The 27,714-nt window shown below is 31.1% G+C and overlaps 2 protein-coding genes across 4 annotated transcripts in view; one reads left to right on the top strand and one right to left on the bottom strand.

The window, feature by feature from the left end:
• Window positions 1-230: 230 nt before the first annotated feature.
• LOC139510080 (glycosaminoglycan xylosylkinase-like) lies at window positions 231-27,708 on the bottom strand. The gene is made up of 10 exons (XM_071296325.1): window positions 27,546-27,708; window positions 23,604-23,945; window positions 11,342-11,465; window positions 8,014-8,097; window positions 6,626-6,735; window positions 3,742-3,916; window positions 2,977-3,165; window positions 2,423-2,482; window positions 1,568-1,790; window positions 231-809 (listed from the first exon to the last, which is right to left on the bottom strand). Exons 2-9 carry the CDS (start codon window positions 23,872-23,874, stop codon window positions 1,568-1,570), a joined length of 1,236 nt encoding a protein of 411 aa, XP_071152426.1. The 5' UTR covers window positions 23,875-23,945; window positions 27,546-27,708; the 3' UTR covers window positions 231-809.
• The window catches only part of LOC139510077 (potassium channel subfamily T member 2-like), a 93,501-nt gene continuing 78,271 nt past the window's right edge, over window positions 12,485-27,714 (top strand). For 2 of the 3 annotated variants that reach the window (XM_071296321.1, XM_071296317.1), the window contains exons 1-2: window positions 12,485-12,860; window positions 18,888-19,095. In XM_071296321.1, the coding sequence (XP_071152422.1) occupies window positions 18,971-19,095 (125 nt within the window). In that variant the 5' untranslated portion in view covers window positions 12,485-12,860; window positions 18,888-18,970. Of the gene's footprint in view, window positions 12,861-12,920; window positions 12,989-18,887; window positions 19,096-27,714 lie in introns of those variants that run through there. The other variant, XM_071296322.1, reaches the window with a different exon arrangement.

Genomic DNA, 27,714 nt, shown 5'->3' with positions numbered 1-27,714 from the left:
AAATGATCTTACTGTTCAGTTAACAGGAAGTTGTTGAGTAATGAATCTGAAAACACATCACACAGTATAGCTGACTTATATAAACCATGAAACCAAATTTCAGAATTCCTTATGATGTAGTTCATGAGAAAGATGTAATGAAAAATTTTCATGGGCTGAATAGACCGAGACAGAGGTAAAACAGTATACCCCACTTTTTTAAAGCCGGGTATAAAAACACAACATTTGTATTGATATGTAAATTATTTATTTATTATTCATGAAAGACATGTGTATAAATTGTATAAATCCAAATACAGATTAAAAATCAATAAAAAGAAAGACTTTTTTAGTCACATATTATTTGTAAGGATGTAAGGGAGACAAAATTACAGAAAGTACATACAAAGACAATACAAATTATTTAGTATCAAAAACCACTTAAATTGTGGATAAGGTAAGCAATTTTGTGTAAAAAGGTCAAAAACAAAAATGTTCTCATTTAAATTTTCATGGAGTTGGTTTTGGGTTTGGTACACTCACTCACCGTACCTGAAATATGGATTTTTTTTATCAAAAATTATATCATTTTTACCTGTAAAACTTTAGGAGAGCCACCTCATCAATTCAATTGTGTAGTTTGTCTGATGATAAAAGATATGAAATAATTGCACATTTGATTGTATACTTTGATTCTGAGCTAAAACACTGAAAGCCCTACATTTTGCACATTTTGGAAGACTCTTTGACATCAGAGATTGTTTTACATGTTATAAAGTCATGTCATATAATGCTGCCTTGTCTGTTTTAACACTGGATATCATTGCCTTCTGGAACAAATAGAAAAGAACTACTAGAATTAACACATACAGCAAATCATGACATACTGAAATATCTGTAAAACACAACCATAACAGACTTATCTTTTGAATTAATTTTTTTTGTAGGTATTGGTCACCCATGAGTTTTAATAAGCAAAGAAGTATAATTTTCTAGGCTTGTATACATATTCTGGAGAATCCAGGTAAACAAATATTGACATAAATATAATTTTCCCCCTATACACACTGTATACATAGTTAGTCGTCTTGTTGGGTTACTCATTGACTTATAACTCACATTTCATTTTATTTCAGACTAGTGTCCACAATTTTTATATTCTAATGCAATTTGGCATGTATTGACAATTCCTATTGAAACATCTGCATCATTTCCATGGCTGACAGTTGGAGTCACAGTCAATGTTTAGGGAATATTTGAAATGTATAATTTTGAACGTTATCAGAGTATTGCATTTTTGGATTTGAAAACTCTGAAATTTCCTTATTGTTCACTTTTCTTCAAATACAGAACCGATTTTCCTTTATTAACTTGAAGTTATTAGATAAAAATAAAACCTTAAATGAAATATCCAATGTATCTGTCAGATTTGGTTATATTTGCTTGTAACCACTTTATTTTGTTCAGCTTGACTATGAGTAATTAAGTTGATGGCAATTAGTGTAAGTTACCAGTCACATTCCACTTTTTCTAATGACCTTAACTTTCAAGATTACCTTAACTGGTACCTACATGTATTTTAACTTACCTATGAATGCGTACTGGTATCAGTTATTACTTGCTGTATGCCTTTAGCCACAATACATTCATTGACCTCCAGTAAGATTCTCTCTAGTCTTCTGTCTAAAGCTGCATAATATTTGTCATAAAGAACAGGTTCTAGAGAATCCTGACTTAGCAGTGTCTGTAATGTCTTACTCAGTACAGTATTACGAAGCATTAGCAATGTCTGCCACATGGATTCTCGAATTCTTAAATAAACAAAACAAGATTAGAGTGTCTTATTCATAATGTTATGTAAAATTAAAATTGCCCTCTTTCTTTCTCACAAGAGGTTCTGTTACATGAAAACTAAAAATTAACCTACAATGTTTTTTAACATTTAAACACAAAAAGATAAAATTTAAATATACCCAATTTCATTGGCACGTGAGTAAACTCATTTAACATTTACTACATTATGTTTCCATTCAGGAATCATTTATACAAAATAAAGGTACTCTAGAACTGACGGAAACTTTTACTACTAACAGATTTCCTTCACCTTCTTTGGTCAAAAACAAATTTTTACACATTCAAAATTTCAATTTTGTTGATTAAAAGGCAATCTTGTTCTTTGATAGAAGTAATAAGAAAATGAGGATGCCCATCTATTCCCCCCCCCGATTTAAATGAAAGCAAACTGTGTTTTTGTATAAATATTCATATTTAGTTTGTGGAATGCTAAACAATTTCTATGGCATGACCACTTGGAACAAAAACTAGTCGGACAAAAGGCCATTTGCAAGGATTATAAAAGACTGTCTTACCTATTCATATTGTTGGTTGCAAAATGAATTTCTAAATGGGTAATACTAAATACACTTAAATTGAAGAAACTTACTTGCAGCACTGGTAAAGAGGGGCCAGTATAGTGTATTCATCATAATCTGGATTTCCAAAACTAAAATAAAATAATGGTTATTTCAAAGGTTGTCATTTACCAAAGACAATTCAAATTGTATTGTCCTTCATGCCAGGTGGTTATTTTTCAATTATTTAAAGCAATATGTATCTTTGATCTCTTCTTTTCTCTTGTCTTAATACAGTTAACAGAGAAAGTTTTTAACTATGAACACAAAAAGGCTGTATAGCAAATCTTAAAATAATTAATGGCTTCCAACTACAACTAAAGATTAATAGAATTAAACAAATATATATATAACATTTCTTCATTTATTTACAATTAAAAATGTATGTGAACTAAACAAAAATTGACCATTTCTGAATTTACATTTCTTATGTTATGAATAACAGAAATTCCACCAAAATTATTAATTTTCTGTAAGATTTTATTTTTTTAATTTGAATTTTATGTTGTCTTTTTTTATATTCTTCTATGTATCCAATTTAAATATATGTTACAACAACAACTGCATAAAAACAATTCTTCGGTACCTCTTTCCATTGTCCAAAATGAGCACCATACTATCACTTTGTGTCCCTAATGTTTCATAATGGTGTCTGTCTGCATTGCCTATTAAATAGTCCACTATAGTAGCATCTACTAGGTCCATTAACATTGATCCAGAATTATAAGGCTCTTTCATAATCACATCTTTACAAAAGTCTTTGTCACTCTCCCACCTGAAATTGTCATAGAACATACATACAGACATTGCATGATTGTAAGGTAGTATATATACATACTTGTCTTACCGCTTTACATGTTGTGTTAACATTGGGTATCAAGGTTTACAACTACATCTAAATTCCCTATTCTAGACAGTTGTTAAGATATATTAGTTACACAGTGAGCTAGTGACCTAATACAATATCCAAAGGGGTGGTCGCTCTGGCCTAATATGGACTTTACTGACCCTGTATAACTAATATTATTCTTTGTAATTTAATCTTGTTATGCACAAATACCCTTTATACTGTTATTTATCATACAATATTTGAAAGAGGTTTAGGAATTTGTGTCAGATGATAGTGTTCTTAGTTTTTTCTTCCATGATGCAGGGTAAAATATTTTGCTTCATAACACCCATTTTTCTTTTCATACAAGACTTTCAAAAAGTCTAAGCAGATTACACTTTTCTTTTCTTTTGATTTGAGACCCAAATGATACCAAGGCTTGTAATAAAAGTCTGAACATATTATGAAACCCCTAATATATAATACTATGAGTATACATGTTACATGTATTACAGAAGTTACCTTCGAGTCACTCCAGGTTTATAAGATCTAAGCCATGGACTACGATACACTTTCAGGGGATATCTATTGGGCAGCCAGAGTATAACGACACCCTCTAATATATCTCCCTCAGCACAAACTCCGGTGGATTCATCTTTACAATATAAACATTTACCATAAAAACACTGATTTCTACCTGAAAATTAAAAAAATAATATAACCCTAAAACTATGGATTCATTTGATTATTCACTGAATAACAATATTCATGTATTTCCTGGGTACAGAGCCATGGATTCAAATGTTCAACCAATTACCTGGGTACAGAGCCATGGATTCAAATGTTCAACCAATTACCTGGGTACAGAGCCATGGATTCAAATGTTCAACCAATTACCTGGGTACAGAGCCATGGATTCAAATGTTCAACCAATTACCTGGGTACAGAGCCATGGATTCAAATGTTCAACCAATTACCTGGGTACAGAGCCATGGATTCAAATGTTCAACCAATTACCTGGGTACAGAGCCATGGATTCAAATGTTCAACCAATTACCTGGGTACAGAGCCATGGATTCAAATGTTCAACCAATTACCTGGGTACAGAGCCATGGATTCAAATGTTCAACCAATTACCTGGGTACAGAGCCATGGATTCAAATGTTCAACCAATTACCTGGGTACAGAGCCATGGATTCAAATGTTCAACCAATTACCTGGGTACAGAGCCATGGATTCAAATGTTCAGCCAATTACCTGGGTACAGAGCCATGGATTCAAATGTTCAACCAATTACCTGGGTACAGAGCCATGGATTCAAATGTTCAACCAATTACCTGGGTACAGAGCCATGGATTCAAATGTTCAACCAATTACCTGGGTACAGAGCCATGGATTCAAACGTTCAACCAATTACCTGGGTACAGAGCCATGGATTCAAACGTTCAACCAATTACCTGGGTACAGAGCCATGGATTCAAATGTTCAACCAATTACCTGGGTACAGAGCCATGGATTCAAATGTTCAACCAATTACCTGGGTACAGAGCCATGGATTCAAATGTTCAACCAATTACCTGGGTACAGAGCCAGGGATTCAAATGTTCAACCAATTACCTGGGTACAGAACCATGGATTCAAATGTTCAACCAATTACCTGGGTACAGAGCCATGGATTCAAACGTTCAACCAATTACCTGGGTACAGAGCCATGGATTCAAATGTTCAACCAATTACCTGGGTACAGAGCCATGGATTCAAATGTTCAACCAATTACCTGGGTACAGAGCCATGGATTCAAACGTTCAACCAATTACCTGGGTACAGAGCCATGGATTCAAACGTTCAACCAATTACCTGGGTACAGAGCCATGGATTCAAATGTTCAACCAATTACCTGGGTACAGAGCCATGGATTCAAATGTTCAACCAATTACCTGGGTACAGAGCCATGGATTCAAATGTTCAACCAATTACCTGGGTACAGAGCCAGGGATTCAAATGTTCAACCAATTACCTGGGTACAGAACCATGGATTCAAATGTTCAACCAATTACCTGGGTACAGAGCCATGGATTCAAATGTTCAACCAATTACCTGGGTACAGAGCCATGGATTCAAATGTTCAACCAATTACAAGTGTTCTAAAGAAATGTATGAAGACTTGTCAAAACAATGGAATTGAATATCCACAAAAATGTTAGTTTTTCTCAATCCAAGAAAATTGGTACCCACAAAAGTAATCTACAGTTATAAACATGGGATACTTTTTCAAGCCTGGAAAACAATTGTACCTATCAAAGGTTTTGATACACTTTGTTTAGTACTAATACAAAGAACAGCATGTTTATGGTCTGTCCTTTCAGATTTTCTATTTTCAAACTGAACTGAGATTTGATAAGTTGAAAAAATCAAATGCTTGAATTAGATATAACAAGAAATGAAGGTGCTACCCTTTATGACAAGAATTATTGTGGATCCATTATTATTCTTTGGTTACCAATTATCATGGATTTTGTTAATACAGGGAAACCACAAATTTAAATTTTCAACAAATTACATGTTTGCTGTATGATAATATGCAGATTTTTGAAAACCATGAAATCAAATGTAAAATAAAATACAAGTTTTCCTATGTCCACAAAAATTGATACCCTCTGAAATAAATGAATCCACAGTAGTTATGAAATATTTTTTTCCGTACAAGGTAAAAATGAATCCCTTATCTTATTTTTTTTTATTATTAAATTCATCCTTAAAATTAATGAGTTAAAACCTTCATCCAAATATGAAGAATGTAACATTTTTCTTATAATAAATTTCCATTCTAAAAAATGGTCTCTTATTCTGATTATCAAACTCAATTAAGATTTTGATGAACAGAAAACTTCATACAAATTAGGCGAGGATCTGATATGTTGGCCCTATCCTTGTGACAAGTTTATATGGGATAGTATACTTTAAGTGATTTGTTGAGTAAAAACCTTCAGCCCTGGTATAGCTTGCTATGCACTTTAGGTCATGCTTATAGTTAAATGCCATATTGTGACCTACAGTTGCTAACCTCTATATCATTAGGCTTATGGTGTACTTTTTCTCATTTGCAATCATACCATATCTTATTTCTTTGAACATCAAAGACATTTTGTCTTGTGCTTTGTATCTTATAAAGTTTTTTCCTTAAAACAATGTGATGCTTGTGCATCTTGTTTAAATATGTCTATATATTGTTAAAATGTTTTTTGTGTGGCATTGCTATATCATTGATGATACCACACATATCCAATATTGATAAAACAATCAAAGATAAATTATTCTTCAATTTGAGATTTTGAGGTTTTGTAAAAGTTATCTTCAACAATCTCTCAGAAGATTATGATACTAAATGAATTTGGGGGATTCATACCTTTTGTAAAGAATGTCTTTAGTAATCTCTCAGAAGCTACTGGAATGATTTCATTTTTCAAATTAATTTTTCTGCCAACTGCTATAGGTGTTCTTCTCAGTTCAAGGAGCCTTGAAAAATAAAGAAGAATACTTTTATGTTTTAAGGATGTTCACTAGCTACTCTGTTTCAAAATAACAAGCTTTTTAAAAGACTTTTATAAATTGATAGTAAATAAATAAACTAAAAGAGCAGAAAAAATTGAAGGGTCCGTGTGCTTGTTTTTGAGATATAAGCCATTGAAAACTTGGCGGGAAATAAATCTGTCTAGATTTTTCTTACATTTAACATTGGCACCTTTTTTTCTTTCTAAAGCGATGAAAAATAACAAGGATTTTATAAGATTTTTAAAGATTACATTTTAAACTATATGTAATCATATTATGACAAGAAAAGTAGGGGTTAGGTGGCAAAATTTTTAATGTCACTTCATGGATAAAACCATATCTCGAAGTTTCTGAAAATCAGGCAAAAATTCAAAACCATGAGGAGCGATCATCCTTAATGAACTTATACAGGTGTTTTCAAGCATGGAGGAGGTAAAAGTTGCTTATATTTTACATTGTATTACGCTAAGGAACATATCCTGGAAATTTTTAATACAGTTATCTCCCTTTATCTATAATTGAAAAAACCCAACTATTGAGTGTTGGTCAGAAATTTACAGTTTCTAACTAAATAAAAAATAATTCTATGCTTAACAGAAATGTTTTAAAAATGCTTTTATCTTTTGTCATTTGAACTTTGTTGAATTATAAGTCTCATTGGCAATCATTCTACATATCCTTATTTTTATATTGATCATTGGTTTTAAAAGTTAGATCGAGGTCAAATGAGCCCTGTCTGACGGACATTTACAGTTAACCTTGCACAGATACCATATACCAAACTAATTTATTTTTCTTTTAAAAATTGTGACTTGGATGGAGAGTTGTCTCATTGGCACTTATTCCACATCTTCTTATATCTTTTAACTATTATTCTTCTACTCATTAATTGCAAGACATTCATTTGATAATTCTAAGCAGTCACTGAACAATGAAATGCTGTCAAGGACAATGGACACATGACAGAAACTTGATAGTGTAAAGTATCAAGGTCTTTTAACTTCAGAAATTTAAACAAATTGTTACATTCAAGCTTTAGTTATCAAGTGCTATAATTAGTTTGAAGTAAGAATTTCTACAAAATTAGCTTAATAAAATCAAAATATAAACACTTTTAACCTATAATAATTTTTCTTTTACAAATTGTGACTTGGATGGAGAATTGTCTCCTTGGCACTCATACCACATGTTCTTATATCTACTAACTATTATTCTGTTTGGTCTTATATTAATAAAATATACCTGCCCAGATGGAATGTAGCTATTTCTCCATTATGTCTATCTCCACCAGAAATTATAGTTTCTTGTACAAAGTCTCTTTCAAACCTGTAAAAATAAACAAAGTTTGGCATGTTCATCTACTGTTTGATTACAATGGAAAACAAGTTATAGCTTACAATGTGGGTATTACTTTCACTCATTGTTGAAGGTTGCCCATAGTTGTTTAATTTGCAATCATACCACATCTTCTCATTTTTGCACAACAAAGATAAGAGTTACTAACATAAACTTTGCAAAAACAAAAAAGAAAGAAATTAAATATTCTATGATTATAAATTATCACTTAAGTTTTTAAATCTTGCAATTTGATATTATTTGTATGTTAAAGTTCATAAAATCTACATCCAGTAATTATAAAAAAGACTTGATTTGTTGGGAACTATTGTACAATACTTTGACACTCAAATACACCAGTGCTCAATTCACTGGTCATAGTTATGTCTTGGTTTGCTTGTTTTAATTATTTTACATTTGTCATGTTAGTGCCTTTTAGCGCTTGCTTTGCAATGTGGGTTTCGTTCATTGTTGAATACTTTATGGCAGTCTTTAATTCTTTGGTCTCTGGTGGATGTTTGTGTCATTAGCAATGATAACAGATGTTTGTGTTATTAGCAATGATACCATATCTCCTTCTTTAATATCTATTTAGAGTTCTATTGATAATAACAGTGGCTATCTCTTGGTTGATGGCTACACTTCTTCCTTAATATGACTCATATATCATATAACTGATATTTATCCATCAGAGGACAATTTATTATATATGTGGTTCTAATTCAAAAAAGTTATTTATCATACACTTTGACTAAATAACATATGATTTTAACTGTATGATTATAGCATTAAATCAACGTAAAATCCATATTTTTCAAATTGGTGCTTAGCAGGCTGATATGAAAAGTTTATCACATGCTTCGACTGTTATCACATGGCATTCCGGTGATACTCAGCAAATTCCGGAGACTAAACACCAATGCTACGTTTTCTGTGATAAACATTACAAAGTAGTGTACAAAACAATTATTTGGATACTGGAAAATATATTGTGCAAAATAATAATAAAAAAAAAAAAAAAAAAAACCCAAACAAATTATTAAATATTACATAATTTAAAAAGTTACTTTAAAAATAAGTTGACTTTTCCAAACAGTGCACACTATGTATATTGTTAAATTATTTTTTTTTGTCGATTTGTCCATATTAAAATGTTTTTCTTCTCTATTAGGGCATATGATAAAGATTTCATATCGAATAATATACTAAAAATTTGGGGTCCGACGTCCGGGAACTTTTCACACCTTGAACTTCTATTTGGGACGACATAAAAGAATCAATATATGAATCTGTTGTACTTCTCCATTGTTGAAGCATATGATAAAAAGATCATTACATGTCATTTTTCATATCACATGTATTATCAGCCCTCGGTCAAAATCAGCCCTCGAGCAATGTGACTCTTGGGCTGATAATACATGCGATATGAAAAATGCCATGTAATAATCTGATAGTAATGTATTTAATATACATCATTTTCACATCCATAAAATACTTTAATTCATAAAGGACATAACATAACACCATCCAAAAACGAAATAACCTAATGGAAAAGCAGTGATTATAAATGAAGCATATTGCACAAAAATAGATAAAATCTATTTGTCAAAGTACTATTATACATTGAAAACTTTTCATGATTCATAATGCAAGTTTTTTTTTAAGACTTCTGATGATGTAGGTCTGAAGCCATTACCAAATGAAATTAAAATCTGCAAATTAAAGAAATGGAAAAGAAGAGATTGGTGTATTAATTCCATGACATGTAATCACTACACATACTCGACAAAACAGTAATTTCTTTCCATTTTCCATCTAAACATTTAAGTGAAAACCTTTCAGAATTAACAGTGAGAATCTTTTCGGAATCAAAAGTGAGGACCTTTTCAGAATTTGGTGAGAATCTTTACAGAATTAACAGTGAGGACCTTTTCAGAATTAACAGTGAGAATCTTTACAGAATTAAAAGTGAGGACCTTTTCAGAATTAACAGTGAGAATCTTTACAGAATTAACAGTGAGGACCTTTTCAGAATTAACAGTGAGAACCTTTTCAGAATTATCAGTGCAAAACTTTCCAGAACTAAAAGTGTAAAACTTTTCCAAATTAACAGTGAAAACCTTTTCAGAATTAATAGCATGAACCTTTTCAGAATTTTCCATGAGAACCTTTTTCAGAATTAACAGTGAAACTCTTTTTAAAATGACAGTGAGAACCTTTTCAGAATTAAAAATGAGAACCCTTTCCGAAATAACAGTGAGACCTTTTTCAAAACCAACAGGGAACCTTTTCAGAATTAACAGTGAAGACTTTTTCAGAATTAACAGTGAGACCTTTCCAGAATTAACAGTGAGAATCTTTACAGAATTAAAAGTGAGGACCTTTTCAGAATTAACAGTGAGAATCTTTACAGAATTAACAGTGAGGACCTTTTCAGAATTAACAGTGAGAAACTTTTCAGAATTATCAGTGCAAAACTTTCCAGAACTAAAAGTGTAAAACTTTTCCAAATTAACAGTGAAAACCTTTTCAGAATTAATAGCATGAACCTTTTCAGAATTTTTCATGAGAACCTTTTTCAGAATTAACAGTGAAACTCTTTTTAAAATGACAGTGAGAACCTTTTCAGAATTAAAAATGAGAACCCTTTCCTAAATAACAGTGAGACCCTTTTCAAAACCAACAGGGAACCTTTTCAGAATTAACAGTGAAGACTTTTTCAGAAATAACAGTGAGACCTTTCCAGAATTAACAGTGAGAACCTTTTTAGTATTAACAGTGAGAACCTTTTCAAAACTAACAGTGAAAACCTTTTCAAAACTAACAGTGAAAACCTTTTCAGAACTAACAGTGAGGACCTTTTCAAAATTAACAGTGAGACCTTTTCAGAATTGACATAGAGAAACTTTTAAGAATTAATTAACAGTGAGAATATACAATTTCTTTTACAACACAACCACTTAATATCCTCACTATACTAGATGAAAACATTTGTATTAAGATGTGGATTCAGACATTTTGTCAAGCAGAAGCATGCCATCAGTAAGAAAGGAGTCCATCTGTGCCATTCAACTGTTATTTGGCAGGTGACCAGCTGGCTGGGTACTTAGCCCATGTGGACATGAGCTAATGACCATAAAAAATTATCAAAACCCATACAATAGAAACTGACAAGAAAAAATTGTGTAATAGTTGAATTAGAAATTCAAGGTTCTGATTTGTGACAGATACTGACCACTTTGGTTTAAATATTACTCTCTGTCCACCTTCTAACTGCAACGTTAACTTGAGTTGTGTACCTTTATAACCAACATCTGCAGATAAAATCTTCCCACTTTTCAAGGAATGCAATACACAACCTAGAAAAAAAATGTAAAATTAAATCAATTACTTCCTTTAGATTATCGTCAAATTAAGAAGATGCAAGTAATGGTATGTATATGCACTAACAGTTCAATGGAATTCTACAGTTCTTTTATCTTACAGGTCATAATGTGACCTTTACCTTCGACCTAAAAATTAAATACATGTAAAACACTCTGCAAGTTAGCCAAACATCTGATGGAATCTGATGTAGACTGCCATCAAAGTTTCCGAAAGAGTGTTTTGGATAGACACATACATACACAGACTAACAGCAACTAAATCAATAGCGCTGCAACAAAAACGGTTTATGAACTAAATAACAAAAGAATTACACTGGTGGATCCAGGAAAACCATTATGGACATTCCTTCCTTTAAATGTATAAAAAAAAAAAATTTAAAGTATAATTTTCTGATTTTAGACTACTCTATTTCTTCATATTTTTTCTGCGCCCCAAATTGAGTATCCTGGATTGGTTAGCACGACAAGAAAAGATTATTTGAAGTGTGTCAGGCAAAAATAAATATAATATCTGAACTACATTTAGACTGAGAGAAGAATCTATAAACTAATTGTCTTCATACTTCACGTTTTTCTGACTGTCTGATAAGCTGAAATCAATATCAACTTAATTATTGGGTACACCAATTTGTGGATTTGTTTTGATGTAACCCATTGGTATAGCAGATTGCACTCTATACTATTGATGGATTTATTTTGATGCAATAAAATATATCAATACATGACATACCTAACTGTAAGGCTTATAATAAGTGTCAAATGAAATTAGCGTCTTTCTTTTAGTTTTATGACTTACACAAGTAATAGGACTTACCACCGGAAATTAAAACCGATATTGAATGTATACATAAATTATCAATAATTACAATGGGATAATAATATATTTTTCTATTAACAATTGTAATTCTAAAAAAAACATATTGATCCAGCATGTAACCATTGAATCATAAAACTATCTTGCATATAAAGTTTATGTCTTTTTTGTATATAGCGAGTGATTTGTGGGAATCAGAATAGATAGATTTATTTTTAATTTGAATAAACCTGAATCAAAGTGGAAACCATTTTGCATGTATATCTTTACAATATACTATAGATTTTTCAGAAAATCATTAACTTTGTATTTCTTATAAAGTGAACTAAACAATACATGAAAGAGTGATATGGGAAACTTGTTTATCTTTACAATGGTACTAGTATATATGGCAGTGTGTTGTAATATAAGCCTTGGATAACGTTGACACTGACAACTATTAGAAGAAATCTATTTTGTCACATAAGGAGCATGTGATTAATAGCTGTGCATTCAATCACAATAACTCTGGGTGATAAATAATTAACTGTGAGATAATCAATATTAAACAAAAGGTAAGTTCTCCGTTTTATTAAGTTCTCTTGGCAGTTTTACAAAGTCTCATGCAGTAACTCAATTATCTCAAAATCATCTGCAATTACTCTAGGAACATTCAATTCACCGACAAATGCATCTTATGTTAGTAAGTACATAATTTCTTAAAACTTCTCTGTTATAATATCATTAAGTGACTTTTTATAGTTATCTAATTAGTTACTGAATTATATGTAACTAATTTTAAAATTAGGAATATTTAGCAAGAATTCTTTTATGAAAATAACCTGACTGGGTTAGTATTGTTGACATTGTTCGCACCCAGCTTAGTTGGATGAGTGAACAGACATGTAACTATAAGGATTTCTATTTTTCAAAACTATTCCAGTATCATTTCACCGTTTTAAAAATGTTTGTGGTATACAAAGGTTATAATAAATAGCAATCTAACTGCACATACAATTTTCATTTAAGATTAAAAAGAAATGAGGGTAGAGCTAAAATTTTCATACAGACTAAGTTCTTTATATTGTACAATCTTTAGTAAAATTTATCCCCAACTACTTGATAGCTACTATTGACCTATTTTCTTTTCTTTATATTAAACAAATATTTGTATAGTTAGTCTTTAATACTATTCAAATTCTTGTATAAAATTATTGATCAGATGGTACCAGTATAAAATCTATTTTATTTATTATAATAGTTAACTACTAAATATATTGAATCCAATATTAGGTACAAGATGTTTAATATCCATTTGTTATTTTCTAAAGAATTCTCAGATAAACTAAAATTTCATATTTGTACAGCTGTGCTAGTTTGAATTAAAAAATCACTAACAAAATTGACCTCACATAAAAGCCTGTAATTCCCATTGAAAGAAATAATAAATCACCACAAACTGTTTGAAATAAAGAAGTATTTTTCTGAATAAATAGATGCTACCTTGAATTTAAGAGATATATACATACATAGATATAGGGAGATGTAGTATGAGTGCCAATGAGACAACTCCCCATCCATGCAACAATTTATAAACGTAAACCATTAAAGGTCAAGGTACGACCTTCAACACAGAGCCTTGGCTCACACCGAAACAGCAAGCTATAAAGGGTCCCAACAATTACTAGTGTAAAACCATTCAAACAGGAAAACCAACAGTCTAAAATTTCGGGAGGTTTCCACTGATTTGACGTGTTTGAGCTTTTGATTTTGCCATTTGATTAGGAGCAATAAGAGCTGCAGTTCCTTTGTTTTTTGTGTTTTTTTTGTTGTTGTTAACTTGTGCATGTACTGATTTTGAGTCATAGATTGGTTTTTCTATAATTTTAAAATTTGCTCAATTTATTGTTCAAGTTTAAGGACAGCCCCTAGCACCCGATCACATCTGTGCAAGGACAGCCCCTAGCACCTGATCACATCTGTGCATTGAAGAGCAAAGCTACATTGTATTCAGTAATATCAATAAATTATAGATTTTATCTCGCAAAGAAAACTTTTAGATATTGTATACTGTCTATACACATTTTTTACCATTGTTTTAATTGAGGGGTGGAAGATATCAAAGGGAATTCTAACTCCAAAGTCTAAGACAAACTGACAATTAATACCATGGCAAAAATAGACAAATAACAGTCTACAGAACATTACATAGAAAACTGATGTCTGAGCAACGCAAACACCACAAAACAACCAAGGGGTGATCTCAAGTGCTCCAGAAGAAACAGATCCTGCTCTCTTTAACACACCCATTGATTTTCTCTAGTACAAACAAATTCAGTGATATCACTTTCAAGGAAAAGACTAATCTGTCATTTGGATTATATAATTGCTTTGTATTTTCATAACTTTTCTAATAATATATATAAAATAAATTCGTTTACTATAAACTGTTGATAAGTAGATATAGGAAGATGTGATATGAGTGCCAATGAGAAAACTCTCCATCCATGCAACAATTTATAAAAGTAAACCATTATAGGTCAAGGTACGATCTTCAACATTGAGCATAGGCTCACATGTAGCAGTAAGCTTTAAAGGGCCCTAAAAATTACTAGTGTAAAACCATTCGATCTAATCTATATAAAAAAGGCTTAATCTTGGACTAAGTTGTTAAAAAGGAGTACAAAGAAAATTCAAAAGAAATTTAGTTTACTGTAAACCAACTTACTTTCGCAGATACTTTATTTCGCAATAAGACCCTTCTAGTCCATTTCCATGCAATTGAATTTCATGAATCTCAAATTTACGTGATGTAGTTAAATAAGATTAAGATACCAAAGGGAATTCTAACTCAAAAGTCTAAAGACAAACTGACAATACCATGACAAAAATAGACAAACTGACAATACCATGACAAAAATAGACAAACTGACAATACCATGGTAAAAATAGACAAACTGACAATACCATGACAAAAATAGACAAACTGACAATACCATGACAAAAATAGACAAACTGACAATACCATGACAAATATATACAAACTGACAATACCATGGCAAAAATAGACAAACTGACAATACCATGACAAAAATAGACAAACTGATAATACCATGGCAAAAATAGACAAACTGATAATACCATGGCAAAAATAGACAAACTGATAATACCATGGCAAAAATAGACAAACTGACAATACCATGACAAAAATAGACAAACTGACAATACCATGACAAAAATAGACAAACTGACAATACCATGACAAAAATAGACAAACTGACAATACCATGGCAAAAATAGACAAACTGACAATACCATGACAAAAATAGACAAACTGATAATACCATGGCAAAAATAGACAAACTGACAAACTGACAATACCACGACAAAAATAGACAAACTGACAATACCACGGCAAAAATAGACAAACTGATAATACCATGGCAAAAATAGACAAACTGATAATACCATGGCAAAAATAGACAAATAACAGTCTACAGAACATTACATAGAACACTAATGTCTGAGCAACACGAACACCACAAAACAACCAAGGGGTGATCTCAAGTGCTCCAGAAGAAGCAGATCATGCTCTCTTTAACACACGCATTGATTTTTTCAAGTACGAACAAATTCAGTGATATCACTTTCAAGGAAAAGACTAATCTGTCATTTGGATTATATAATTGCTTTGTATTTTCATAAGTTTTCTAATAATATATATAAAATAAATTCCTTTACTATAAACTGTTGATAAGTAGATATAGGAAGATGTGGTATGAGTGCCAATGAGAAAACTCTCATTGACACTCATACCACATCTTCATTTTTTTACATAAATAAGGCCGTTAGTTTTCTTGTTAGAATTGTTTTACATTGTCTTATCTGGGCCTTTTATAGCTCACTATGCGGTATGAGTTTTGCTAATTGTTGAAGGCCGTACGGTGACCAATAGTTGTTAATGTCTGTGTCATTTTGGTCTTTTGTGGATAGTTGTCTCATTGGCAATCATACCACATCTTCTTTTTTATATCTCCATCCATGCAACAATTTATAAAAGTAAACCATTATAGGCCAAGGTACGATCTTCAACACGGAGCATAGGCTCACACGGAACAGTAAGCTATAAAGGGCCTTAAAAATTACTAGTGTAAACCATTCAAACTGGAAAACCAATGGTCTTATCTATATAAAAAAGGTTTAATCTTGGACTAAGTTGTTAAAAGGAGTACAAAGAAAATTCTAAAGAAATTTAGTTTACTATAAACCAACTTACTTTCTCGGATACTTTATTTCGCAATTAGACCCTTCTAGTCCATTTTGCAGCGATTGAATTTCGGGATTCTCAAACTTACTTGATGTAGTTCAATAAGAAATCGCTCACGAAAATAAGTTTGTTTACAGTAATTGTTAAAATAACATTAAACAGAAGTATAAAATTTAATATGATTTCAATATCAACATTTGTAAAACTTCATAACAATTCAGGAAATTGCAACATCAGAAGAAATTTTATCTTGTCTAGAACTATACCAAAGGAAAAATTTTATCTTGTCTAGAACTATACCAAAGGAAATGTGTCTTTGTCAGTAAATCGCAGGAAACTAATTTCTAGGTTGCTATATATAGAACTTCTTAGATTCTGAATTTATACATCACATAGAATCTCAAATACCATCAGTAATGCCTGAATTGTCACACAAAAAACAAAAGCAAATGCTTTTAAACATTATGATTGACAACTCATTTGAACAAATTATTGACAAACTAAATGATAATGATAATATATAGCTAATGACAGACAAAATAGAGTCTCCCTCAATCTAACTAATGCTTACTACAATTTATTAAGTAAATAAACTAGAACGAATAACACTAAAAGGAAATGTTTATAGATCATTATAACAAATTCACTAAACAGACAGTATCTCTGAAAGTAAAATGAATAAATAAAGAACCGTGGCCAATATACCATATCAGGAAATAATAAAAAAAAAATCAACACTTAGATATAAGCACTGCAGCATTAAAGAATTATGACTTCAGTTAATTTAAATCAAATACTATGGATCACAAACCATTTTGAATGCATTGATTGGTAGATAGAATTATGTTGATTAATATCCTTTTTTTAAACATTTTCTCTCTACCTACTAGTCGTTCAAGGGCAATAATTCAATTGGGGTCAGTTGTCAATATTGGCCACCTTCAGGTTAAGGAGGAACACCACTAATCCAAATACTGTTACTGCATGTCAAATTAAAGAACCTTAGTGCTCACATACCCCACGTCCCCACATTGTTAATGGAGAAATAAAATAAGTGTAAGAAAAAAATATTGATTTTGAGAAAAGTGACCCAAAGACTAATTAAATGATACAGGACATTTGTTCCTCCAGCCAACTGTACAGTAACCTTTAATATAGTTTACACTGACACTCAGGTATCTGTTTATAGATGAAATCTATTTTATCACTTTTGAAGTCTGTATAATGAATAGCTGTTCATTCAATCAAATTAACTGGATGAGATAAATAATTAACTGCAGTCAGAGGTCTATACTAATCAATAGTAAACAAAAGGTAAACTTTCTGTTTTATTAAGTTCCCTTGGTAAATTGTCAGTCTCACTTAACTAAATCTGAATATCTACAACATCTTCAGGGAAAGTTAATTAACATGCATGGTTATACTTTCTTATGCAAGTTAGTAAATATTTCATAATATCTCCTAATATAGATTTAATGAGTGATACATTATGAACTTATAATCTTTCTTGATTTCAAAGAGAATACATGTACGTTATGTTGTTTTTCAGCTTATTTATTTCTTTTTCTTTTTGACATGGTGTTGTGCTCACAGTTTAACCAAACCAGAAATATGTGTCAAATATATTTCAAGAGATCACAGCATAATAATTATATGTTTCAATTGATTGATTAATCGATTGGTGTTTAATATCACTTTCAACACTATTGTGATATTTTGGTGGGGGTCAGTTTTTATTGGTGGCAGAAGCTAAGTGCCTTGAGAAAGCCTTTGACTTCAGCACATGTTTCAAGCTGATGTGACTACAACTTCCTGATAGACTACCTTAAGCCAAAACTTCAACCTGATATGGGACAGATGAGAAAACACGATGACCTACTATTACTGTAGACATGGCATACAAATCTTTAAATGTATGATATATAGTGTATTAGGGTCACTATTATCAGATTTTTTACTTTCAAAAATGAACATGCACCTGTCCTAAGTCACGAATCTGATGTACAGTAGTTGTTGTTTGTTTATGTTATTTATACATGTTTCTCGTTTCTCGTTTTTTTATTTTATATAGATTAGACTGTTGGTTTTCACGTTTGAATGGTTTTACACTAGTAATTTTGGGGCCCTTTATAGCTTGTTGTTTGGTGTGAGCCAAGGCTCCGTGTTGAAGGCCGTACATTGACCTATAATGGTTTACTTTTTTTAAATTGCTATTTGGATGGAGAGTTGTCTCATTGGCACTCACACCACATCTTCCTATATCTATGTATTATCTATTGTATTGTGTTGTTGGGTTGCTATATCATGTACCCAAATATGTTTGTTCTTTTTGTAGGCTTCTTAAGGCTACTTCTGTCTTCACAATCATGCACTCAGTCCAAGACTTGTTGTAACAGTTAAACTGTGAGGATACCAAAAATGAACAGAGGCAAACAGAAATATACTAGTATACCTAAAGTTGAAATTAGCAAAACTTCAAAGACAACCAAACCTGGATCACACCATACTGATGATGACTCAGACACAGACATTAATCCACACAAGTAAGTCAACTAAAAGTATGTCATATCATCCTGATTTAAAATCAGATACAGACATAAATAATCAGCACTCATATATAATTCATCACCAGATCAGTGACACGTGAACCTGGCATCGAAACTATATTGTAGGTCACATCATGATGACACCCTGATTATAAATCATACATGGACATCAATCCATACAGATAAGTAATCACAAGATCATTGACTAATCAAATTGAAAACTGAAACTAGGTCACATCATCTTGATTATAATTCAGCAGTGGACTTCAATCCACATAGATAAGTAATCACAAGAACATTGACTTATCAAACTAGCAACTAAAACTAGGTCAATCTATCCTGATTATAAATCAGACATGGGTGCCAGTCCAAACAGATTGAGATAAGTAATTACATGAACATTGACAAACAAATTTAAAACTGAAACTAGGTCACATCATCCTGATTATAAATCAGGAGTGGACTTCAATCCACATAGATAAGTAATCACAAGAACATTGACTCATCAAACTAGCAACTAAAACTAGGTCAAACTATCCTGATTATAAATCATACATTGACACCAATCCACACAGATAAGTAATCACAAGAGCATTGACTCATCAAAGTAGCAACTGGAACTAGGTCACATCATCCTAATTATAAATCAGGAGTGGACATCAATCAACACAGATAAATAATCAGGAAGAACATTTGTCTCATCAATCTGGCAACTGAAACAAGGTCACATAATCCTGATTATGAACTGGCAAAGAACTTAATGACATATGCATGTCAGCTTGACCCCAAACATGGATCAATTCATCTCAGTCTGTATGATGAAACAGGAGTAGAAATCAATCCAGATAAGAAATTATTCATTGAATAACTTGATAAGCAAAGATCACATCCTTTTGATTTTTTGATAAACAAAACCTTGCATACATCTCTCAAAGACAGATTGGTCTATAAACTGATAGCTTGATCTCATGCTACAGACAAATTTGTCTTCTCTTATTACTTAAGAAACAGTTCCAAATAACCTTATTTATCTTCTCTTGTTACTACTAGTACTACGTATACATTGTATAAGAAACAGTTCTGTTTAGCCTTCTCTACACACAATACTGAACATTCCTTATACAGTCTATGATCTAAGCCCAAGAATTTGCATCAAAATCATAATGATGTTGAATAAAAAGTGAACTTATCTCCTGCACCACTTAGAAAACATCATAATTTACATTTTTTACTCGTCCAGTGGCAACTACTTTAAACAAAGATGAAGAAAAACCACTGGTCAACATTTGCTAAAGTTGACAATTGATGTATGATTTTGACTTCCACAAGTAAATTTTAAAGAAAGTTTGCTTTACAATATATATACATGGCATATTACTTTATTTAATGTGCAGACTGCTTGCACATTACTTTCAGTGCATGCCTTTTATTCAAAGTCTTTAATCAATATGGACTTGTTTGTATATATGTATCCTGTATGTACCCCTCCCTCTTAAGGTAGCACAATACAAAGATTTTTCATCCCCAACCAGGCAACTTTAAACTGATGTAATTCGTTTCATCCTTCTTTATATTCTATAAATGAGGTACCAAAAGAAAGAAGAAAGATTATTCTTTTAAATTGTGATAATAATCTTTCTTCTTTCTTTTGGTACCTCATTTATAAAATATAAAGAAGGATGAGTGAAATAACATCAGTTTAAAGTTGTCTGATTGGGAGTGAAAAATCTTTGTATTGTGCTACCTTAAATAACCATGGTTATTACATAATTTGTACGGTATAGCTTATAATGCTTGATTGATATAATTGATACCTCCTCAGCAGTTATTTAATATAATAAAATAAAGGGTTAACGTTGTGAACCATAATCTCAATTACAAATGTATAGAGATTACAAAGGGTTGTGAACCATAATCTCAATTACAAATGTATAGAGATTACAAAGGGTTGTGAACCATAATCTCAATTACAAATGTATAGAGATTACAAAGGGTTGTGAACCATAATCTCAATTACAAACGTATAGAGATTACAAAGGGTTGTGAACCATAATCTCAATTACAAACGTATACAGATTACAAAGGGTTGTGAACCATAATCTCAATTACAAACGTATAGAGATTACAAAGGGTTGTGAACCATAATCTCAATTACAAACGTATAGAGATTACAAAGGGTTGTGAACCATAATCTCAATTACAAACGTATAGAGATTACAAAGGGTTGTGAACCATAATCTCAATTACAAACGTATAGAGATTACAAAGGGTTGTGAACCATAATCTCAATTACAAACGTATAGAGATTACAAAGGGTTGTGAACCATAATCTCAATTACAAACGTATAGAGATTACAAAGGGTTGTGAACCATAATCTCAATTACAAACGTATAGAGATTACAAAGGGTTGTGAACCATAATCTCAATTACAAATGTATAGAGATTACAAAGGGTTGTGAACCATAATCTCAATTACAAACGTATAGAGATTACAAAGGGTTGTGAACCATAATCTCAATTACAAACGTATAGAGATTACAAAGGGTTGTGAACCATAATCTCAATTACAAACGTATAAAGATTACAAAGGGTTGTGAACCATAATCTCAATTACAAACGTATAGAGATTACAATGTCCCAAACAGATCCTGAAGCCACATGAGTAAACTGTCTACTCAGGCTAATTTAAGTTATTACACAAAGTGAGTTATAGAAGTATAATAAGAAGCTGACATTTCAGAACAGCTTCATTCATTATGCAAATTTAATCCATTCAGTTATATATGTTATTGTTTGTAACTTTTCTCTCAATTTCCCTAGTGAATTCTTTATTTGACTTTTATTAAAGGAAAATGTCCAATTTACATTGTAATTACAGATTATGTATGCCTTGCACAAGCAGTCACGAAAAAATACAACATAAATAAGAAAATTTGTATTCAGAAATAAGTAATTGATAGTTATAGTGTATGCCATGCAAAGACTAGAGACTCTAAAGAGCAATTGTCACTAACCTAGGTCTTTGAGCAATAGACACTAGTTGACTAGAATATAATTCACATCGATAATCTCTTTCTTTTTTCTCTTACATTCAAGATCAATTTTTCTCTTTACAATTTATTCTCTCCTTCTTGTTTAATTTTACAGTCGTCATCATGAGTTGGTCGACCATTATAGAATAACCGTTTCACAGATGACAAATATTCGGAACAATATTCCTTATGTCGTAACTACAATCCCCTTCCCTTTCCATGAATGTGACATAACGAATTAGACCATGTTTGTAATAACATGAGCAACACGACTTATTTACATAGAATTCCATGAATGCTTGACAAATTTATTGATGACTTAAAACTTTAATCTTACTCATAAAATTATGAAAATGTTACTTTAAAAAAAACTTAGTTCATTTATCAGCAATTACAGGAAAATTATAAAATAAAAACCAATGTATATATGTCATTTTGTGTAAGTGAATTTTAGTTCAATTTTGTAAATTGTATTTTTGTATTTTGACTTTGTACAAATTGTAATTTGTACAAAAAGTGCCTGTACAAATTGTAATTTGAAGTCAAAATACAAAATGATAACTTGTACACAACATAAATATATATATATATTCAAAATTTTACTCTGTTTACTGTCATTTAATCATAAGTATAACTTCTGCTCATTTTTCATAAAATTCCATGATGATTTGAAATAGTTACTGATGTCTTAAAAACTTTAACCTCAGACTCAACCTAAATGTCTTAATTGTGCGACATAAATGTCGTAGGGATAACAAAAATGGATTGAACCCTGAACAGTTGATCATGAGGCAAGCATGGAAAAAAAATTAAACTTGATACAGATACACTGTAATAATTTGGATTCTGATTAAATATTTAACACAGCAAAGGTTTCTAACACAGATGGAATGTGGTCAGGTCTTAAAACTTAAAATTTTGAAATTAGACATTTCCTTTTTCTGGTTCAATATCCAAAATCTAAATACATGCTTAGATTCAGCAGATCTATCAAAAGATATGTTCATTTTGGTGAAATCAATCAAAGTTTTATTTTTTACCCTTTGGTTCTCAATGTGGACCAATTTGATAAAGGGTCCAAATCCAAAATCTAACTACATGGTTAGATTCATAAATCAAGAACCTCATATATTCAGTTTTGGTTGAAATCAAACAAAGTTTAATTTTGGACCTTGTGGTGCAATTTCATAAAACAAGGAAGATTTCTTTTATTCTTCCATTATACTAAAAAATCATCCAGAAAAAAAATATTTCAACAGCTATCAAACATGTAACTTTGAAATTTTACTTTTCATTAAAACATAAAACACAAAAGAGTTATCTCTCTTTTTCCAGGTATTTAACTGTCTAGATCTGAATTTGAATACTTTAGGAAATTTGGTGTCATAACTTCAACCAGATAGTTATAAGCCTTTAATACTATTTATTACAAAAAAATGTTCTTAATAAAAACAAATGCTAAAGTATATTACCTAGTTTTGGAGCATTTTCAGGGATTATCTCTCTAGGTTTAACCCAATCAGCTGCAATCTTCCATGGATCATCATCAGCTTGACAATATTCTGATCTTAACATGTATTTCTCCTCCAAAATCTTCACCAGTTCTCTACCTTCCCTTGATGCTGAAGAAGGTAATGGGTTATCTCCCCATACATCTTCATCTTCAGGTTGTAAGATTTTAAATGAAACAAAAAAGATGAAGAAAATATTGAACAAAACTATAATTTTCCATTTTAACTTCATATCCTAAATACTGCTGTTCAATAAATCCTATACATGAGATTCTTTTGATCATTGCTGTAACTTGCATCAACCTATAAAAAAAAGAGTAAAAATCATATTATCTTAAATGTTCACAGCAACATATGGTTTTAAATACATGTAAAGGCTAATTAAATTTTTAACAAAACACTTTCAGGACAGCAGGTGTCTTTAATTTCCACCTTGACATATTTGAATGTACATGTATTATAAAGAGTTATGTATAATGTAATGTCATCATTTTTTGTAATAAAAAAAATCAAAGAATTTTCTTTTGTGGACAATTTACATGATTTAGAACAATAGCAAGAGTTGCAGTGTTTTCATAAAAAAAACCAAGATATGTCAAAGCTACACAAATGGCCCCATCTCAAAAAGTTGAAAAAAATCTGCAATTTCAATAACACATGTGGATACAGGGGCTGCTCTGGCTCCCAAAAAGTTGGAGCCAGAAAAATTGCCAGCTTTTATATTTTGGCGCCAGTTTTGAAAACTTGGAGGAAACTTTCTTATGCTACATCATTTAACATGTAATACTAAGTAAGTTATTGCAGAGGGTTTTTAAACATACAACAAAACAACATGTGTATTTTATTTTCTTTTGTCAGTATTTCATATGTACAAGAATATAAATTAGCTTATGGTCTGTATATGCTACAGAATAGAGAAAATGACTGAATTAAAATATGAAGAATAGGGAAAAAAATAGCTTATTGAATAAAGAAAACAAAATAAGAGGTGTTTAACTTTACAGAATAATGAAAATTTGTATAAAAATTAAAGAATCTGCAGTACTTAACATTTTCTCCAAAGGCCAGCCTAGAACCCAAATTTTTGTCCATGGCCCAGTAGATTTTTTTTAGGCTCTACCAATTTTTTACTACTACAGGTACATACTTATAAATAGTCTTGAATGTTTTTATAAAGGCAATACTATATGTTTGAAATACCTTATACATGTAGCTTGTTTCTGATTATGATGGAAATAATAAAGGAATTAATAAACCACATTGAATGTTTCAGAATTAAAATCCATTTAACCATGTCTTTTCAGACTGGTTAACTTATATTTGTAATATTATGAAAAAAAAGCCCCCCCCCCCACCTTTTCTATTTTACACCACCCTAGATGTAGAGTATTAAAGTATTATCACTCCAAGAAATTATGATTTTTTTCATGAATAATTCTTAGCAGTTCATCAAAATGAAATTCTCACTGTCTATAAATAACAATGAAATGTAACTGTTTCCTGTCAAGGGGGGTTCCTGAATTTTCCCCGCCAAAATCACATGGCTTTCATGAATGTGACCTACTGAATTAGATTATTTATTGGATTTGTTATCACATAAGCAACATGACGGGTGCCACATGCGGAGCAGGATCTGCTTACCCTTCCGGAGCACCTGAGATCACCCCTAGTTTTTGGTAGGATTCATGTTGTTTATTCTTTAGTTTTCTATGTTTAGTCATGTGTACTATTGTTTGTCTGTTTATCTTGTTCATTTTTAGCCATGGCATTGTCAGTTTATTTTCGATTTATGAGTTTGACTGTCCCTTTGGTATCTTTCGTCCCCCTTTTTCAACAATTGTAAACAAAGCATTCAATTTGATTACAGCTTTAATTAATTCAATTTGGATATAGATATTCATATTGGTACAGTCATGCAATGTTTTTACTTTCTTCTGGATTAAAACTAGTTTTAAAGATCAATTTAAAAAAATAAAATAATCTTTGTCATCAAAACAACACACAATCTAAAATATATTGTGACCCATTAATTTTTTTGAACTCTGCTACAGAGGTCAAAGTTACATCATTTTTCAAACAATTATGTGTATTCTCTGTTACAACTAATCAACTGCTTTTGATATAAATATTCTAATAAATTAACGATGTCAAACATACGATTTCAAAAGGTAAAATTTATACTGCAAAAGGTTTACTTTTTATTTTTCACGGAAGGATATTTGGAAGCTGTGTAAGGATATAATATTTATCATTAAAAAAATATAAACAAATGAAATAGACAAAATCCGAACTGACCATTTCCATTGAATTAATTAATGTGGATGATCATTAATGACCCATCCAATAAATGGATTACCTGTAACAACAGATTATGACACCTGTTGTAACTGTTGATTAGCTTGGGGTCGTAAACGAAGTTATAAACTTGTCGAAAGGTAAAATTTTGAACAATTTATTTAATTAACTTAGCTTAATTTTACCAGTGAAAATGAAAATCGTTATTGTCAAAAAATGAAAATTATTACATAAGAAAACGTTGGCACTGGAAATATCGCCAGCAGCAGTATTTTGTCGCCAGATGAAATAAAAAATTGCAAATTGCGACATTGGCAACTCACAGCTCGGTCCCTGCTCTTCTATTTATAACACTTATACATGATTTTTCATGGTTTTTGTTAGTTGGAGAAATGATCTAAAAGTATGAACCAAACATTAATTAGATATAGGAAGATGTGGTGTGAGTTCCAATGAGACAACTCTCCATCCAAATAACAATTTAAAAAAGTAAACCATTATAAGTCAATGTACGGCCTTCAACACGGAGCCTTGGCTCACACGGAACAACAAGCTACAAAGGGCCCCAAAATTACTAGTGTTAAACCATTCAAACGGGAAAACCAATGGTCTAATCGACTATATATATTAAAAAAAAAAAAAAAAAAAAAACCCACTATATATGATCATATTGATTCAATACTTCATGAAAATGAGGTCAAGGTCAGATGTGAATTTCGTCATGAAAACAAGGTCAAGGTCAAAATTAATTGAAACCCTGCATTGAAAATGATTGACATGAACATGATGAACACTTTAATATCATTTCAAACACCATGTACACATTCTTGCTTACATATGAACCAGAAAGGAACTTAAAAGACAAAACTTAAGCATTGAAAATGTTTGACAAAAAAAAAGTAGCACAAATCAAGGACATATAACTAACAAATATGTCTAATATACGTCCTTGCACAAATACAATGAAATAATCATGACACATTTATGAATGCAATTTTTTTTTCCAACAATCAAGATGTTATAATTATTTGGATTAAAAAAAGACATGAAAATCAGAGAAACTGTGTTATTCCATATGGCACCCCTATTGAATTATCTGGAGAGTGTCATGGTGTTTTATTCGTACAAGGGTGTCAAATAATCCTGTTTTTACTGCTCTGCTAACTTTGTTTTGAATAAACAATACCCTATATACATCATATATGCTATAGAACCTCAGCTAGCATCACTGACATCTATCATGTTCATGTCTTAGCCCAAATAATTATGACATTTGGCAAGGCTATTTTAAATTTTTTTCTGGGACGCCTATGCCAGACGTCATAATTATTTCTTCTTCTTTACAGAAAAACATCAACTGGTTGAAAATTTGGACTATTGTGTGCATATGATTTACTCTTATTCCTTTCAAGAAAAAAATTGTAATAATATTTTCAGTGGAAATACTATTATGATATCAAATAATAACTCTTCTACAATTTGAGCTTATATTTAATTTGTAAACATGGTAAAGGAACTTCTATAATTTCCATGTGATGACAACTCCCCCTTTTTCCTTCACACTTGATCTCTTGATACATAGACGAAACTCTGTGAAAATATTCTTACCCTAGCTAACCATTAGACTGAAGCGTGAAACACAACAAACATCCACTTAGTCAATAGTATTGTATTACAACTCCAAATCAATATAATTACTCCTCTCTGACTGGTGAATCAGAAATAATCAGTTTGACAGTAAATCAGGTCAAGTGAAAATAAGAATTTAAAATACGAA

This window comes from Mytilus edulis, chromosome 2 (assembly GCF_963676685.1).
Source record: "Mytilus edulis chromosome 2, xbMytEdul2.2, whole genome shotgun sequence".
Classification (NCBI taxonomy): domain Eukaryota; kingdom Metazoa; phylum Mollusca; class Bivalvia; order Mytilida; family Mytilidae; genus Mytilus; species Mytilus edulis.
This window is presented reverse-complemented; position numbering and strand designations above follow the sequence as displayed.

Excerpts from the sequence above, each read along its gene's own strand:
- LOC139510080 (XM_071296325.1), bottom strand. The coding sequence starts at position 23,874 with ATGAAGTTAAAATGGAAAATTATAGTTTTGTTCAATATTTTCTTCATC. Across the intron at positions 3,166-3,741 it reads AAACCTGGAGTGACTCGAAG|GTGGGAGAGTGACAAAGACT; the intron begins GTAACTTCTGTA and ends TGACAATTTCAG. Across the intron at positions 1,791-2,422 it reads CCTCTTTACCAGTGCTGCAA|AATTCGAGAATCCATGTGGC; the intron begins GTAAGTTTCTTC and ends TGTTTATTTAAG.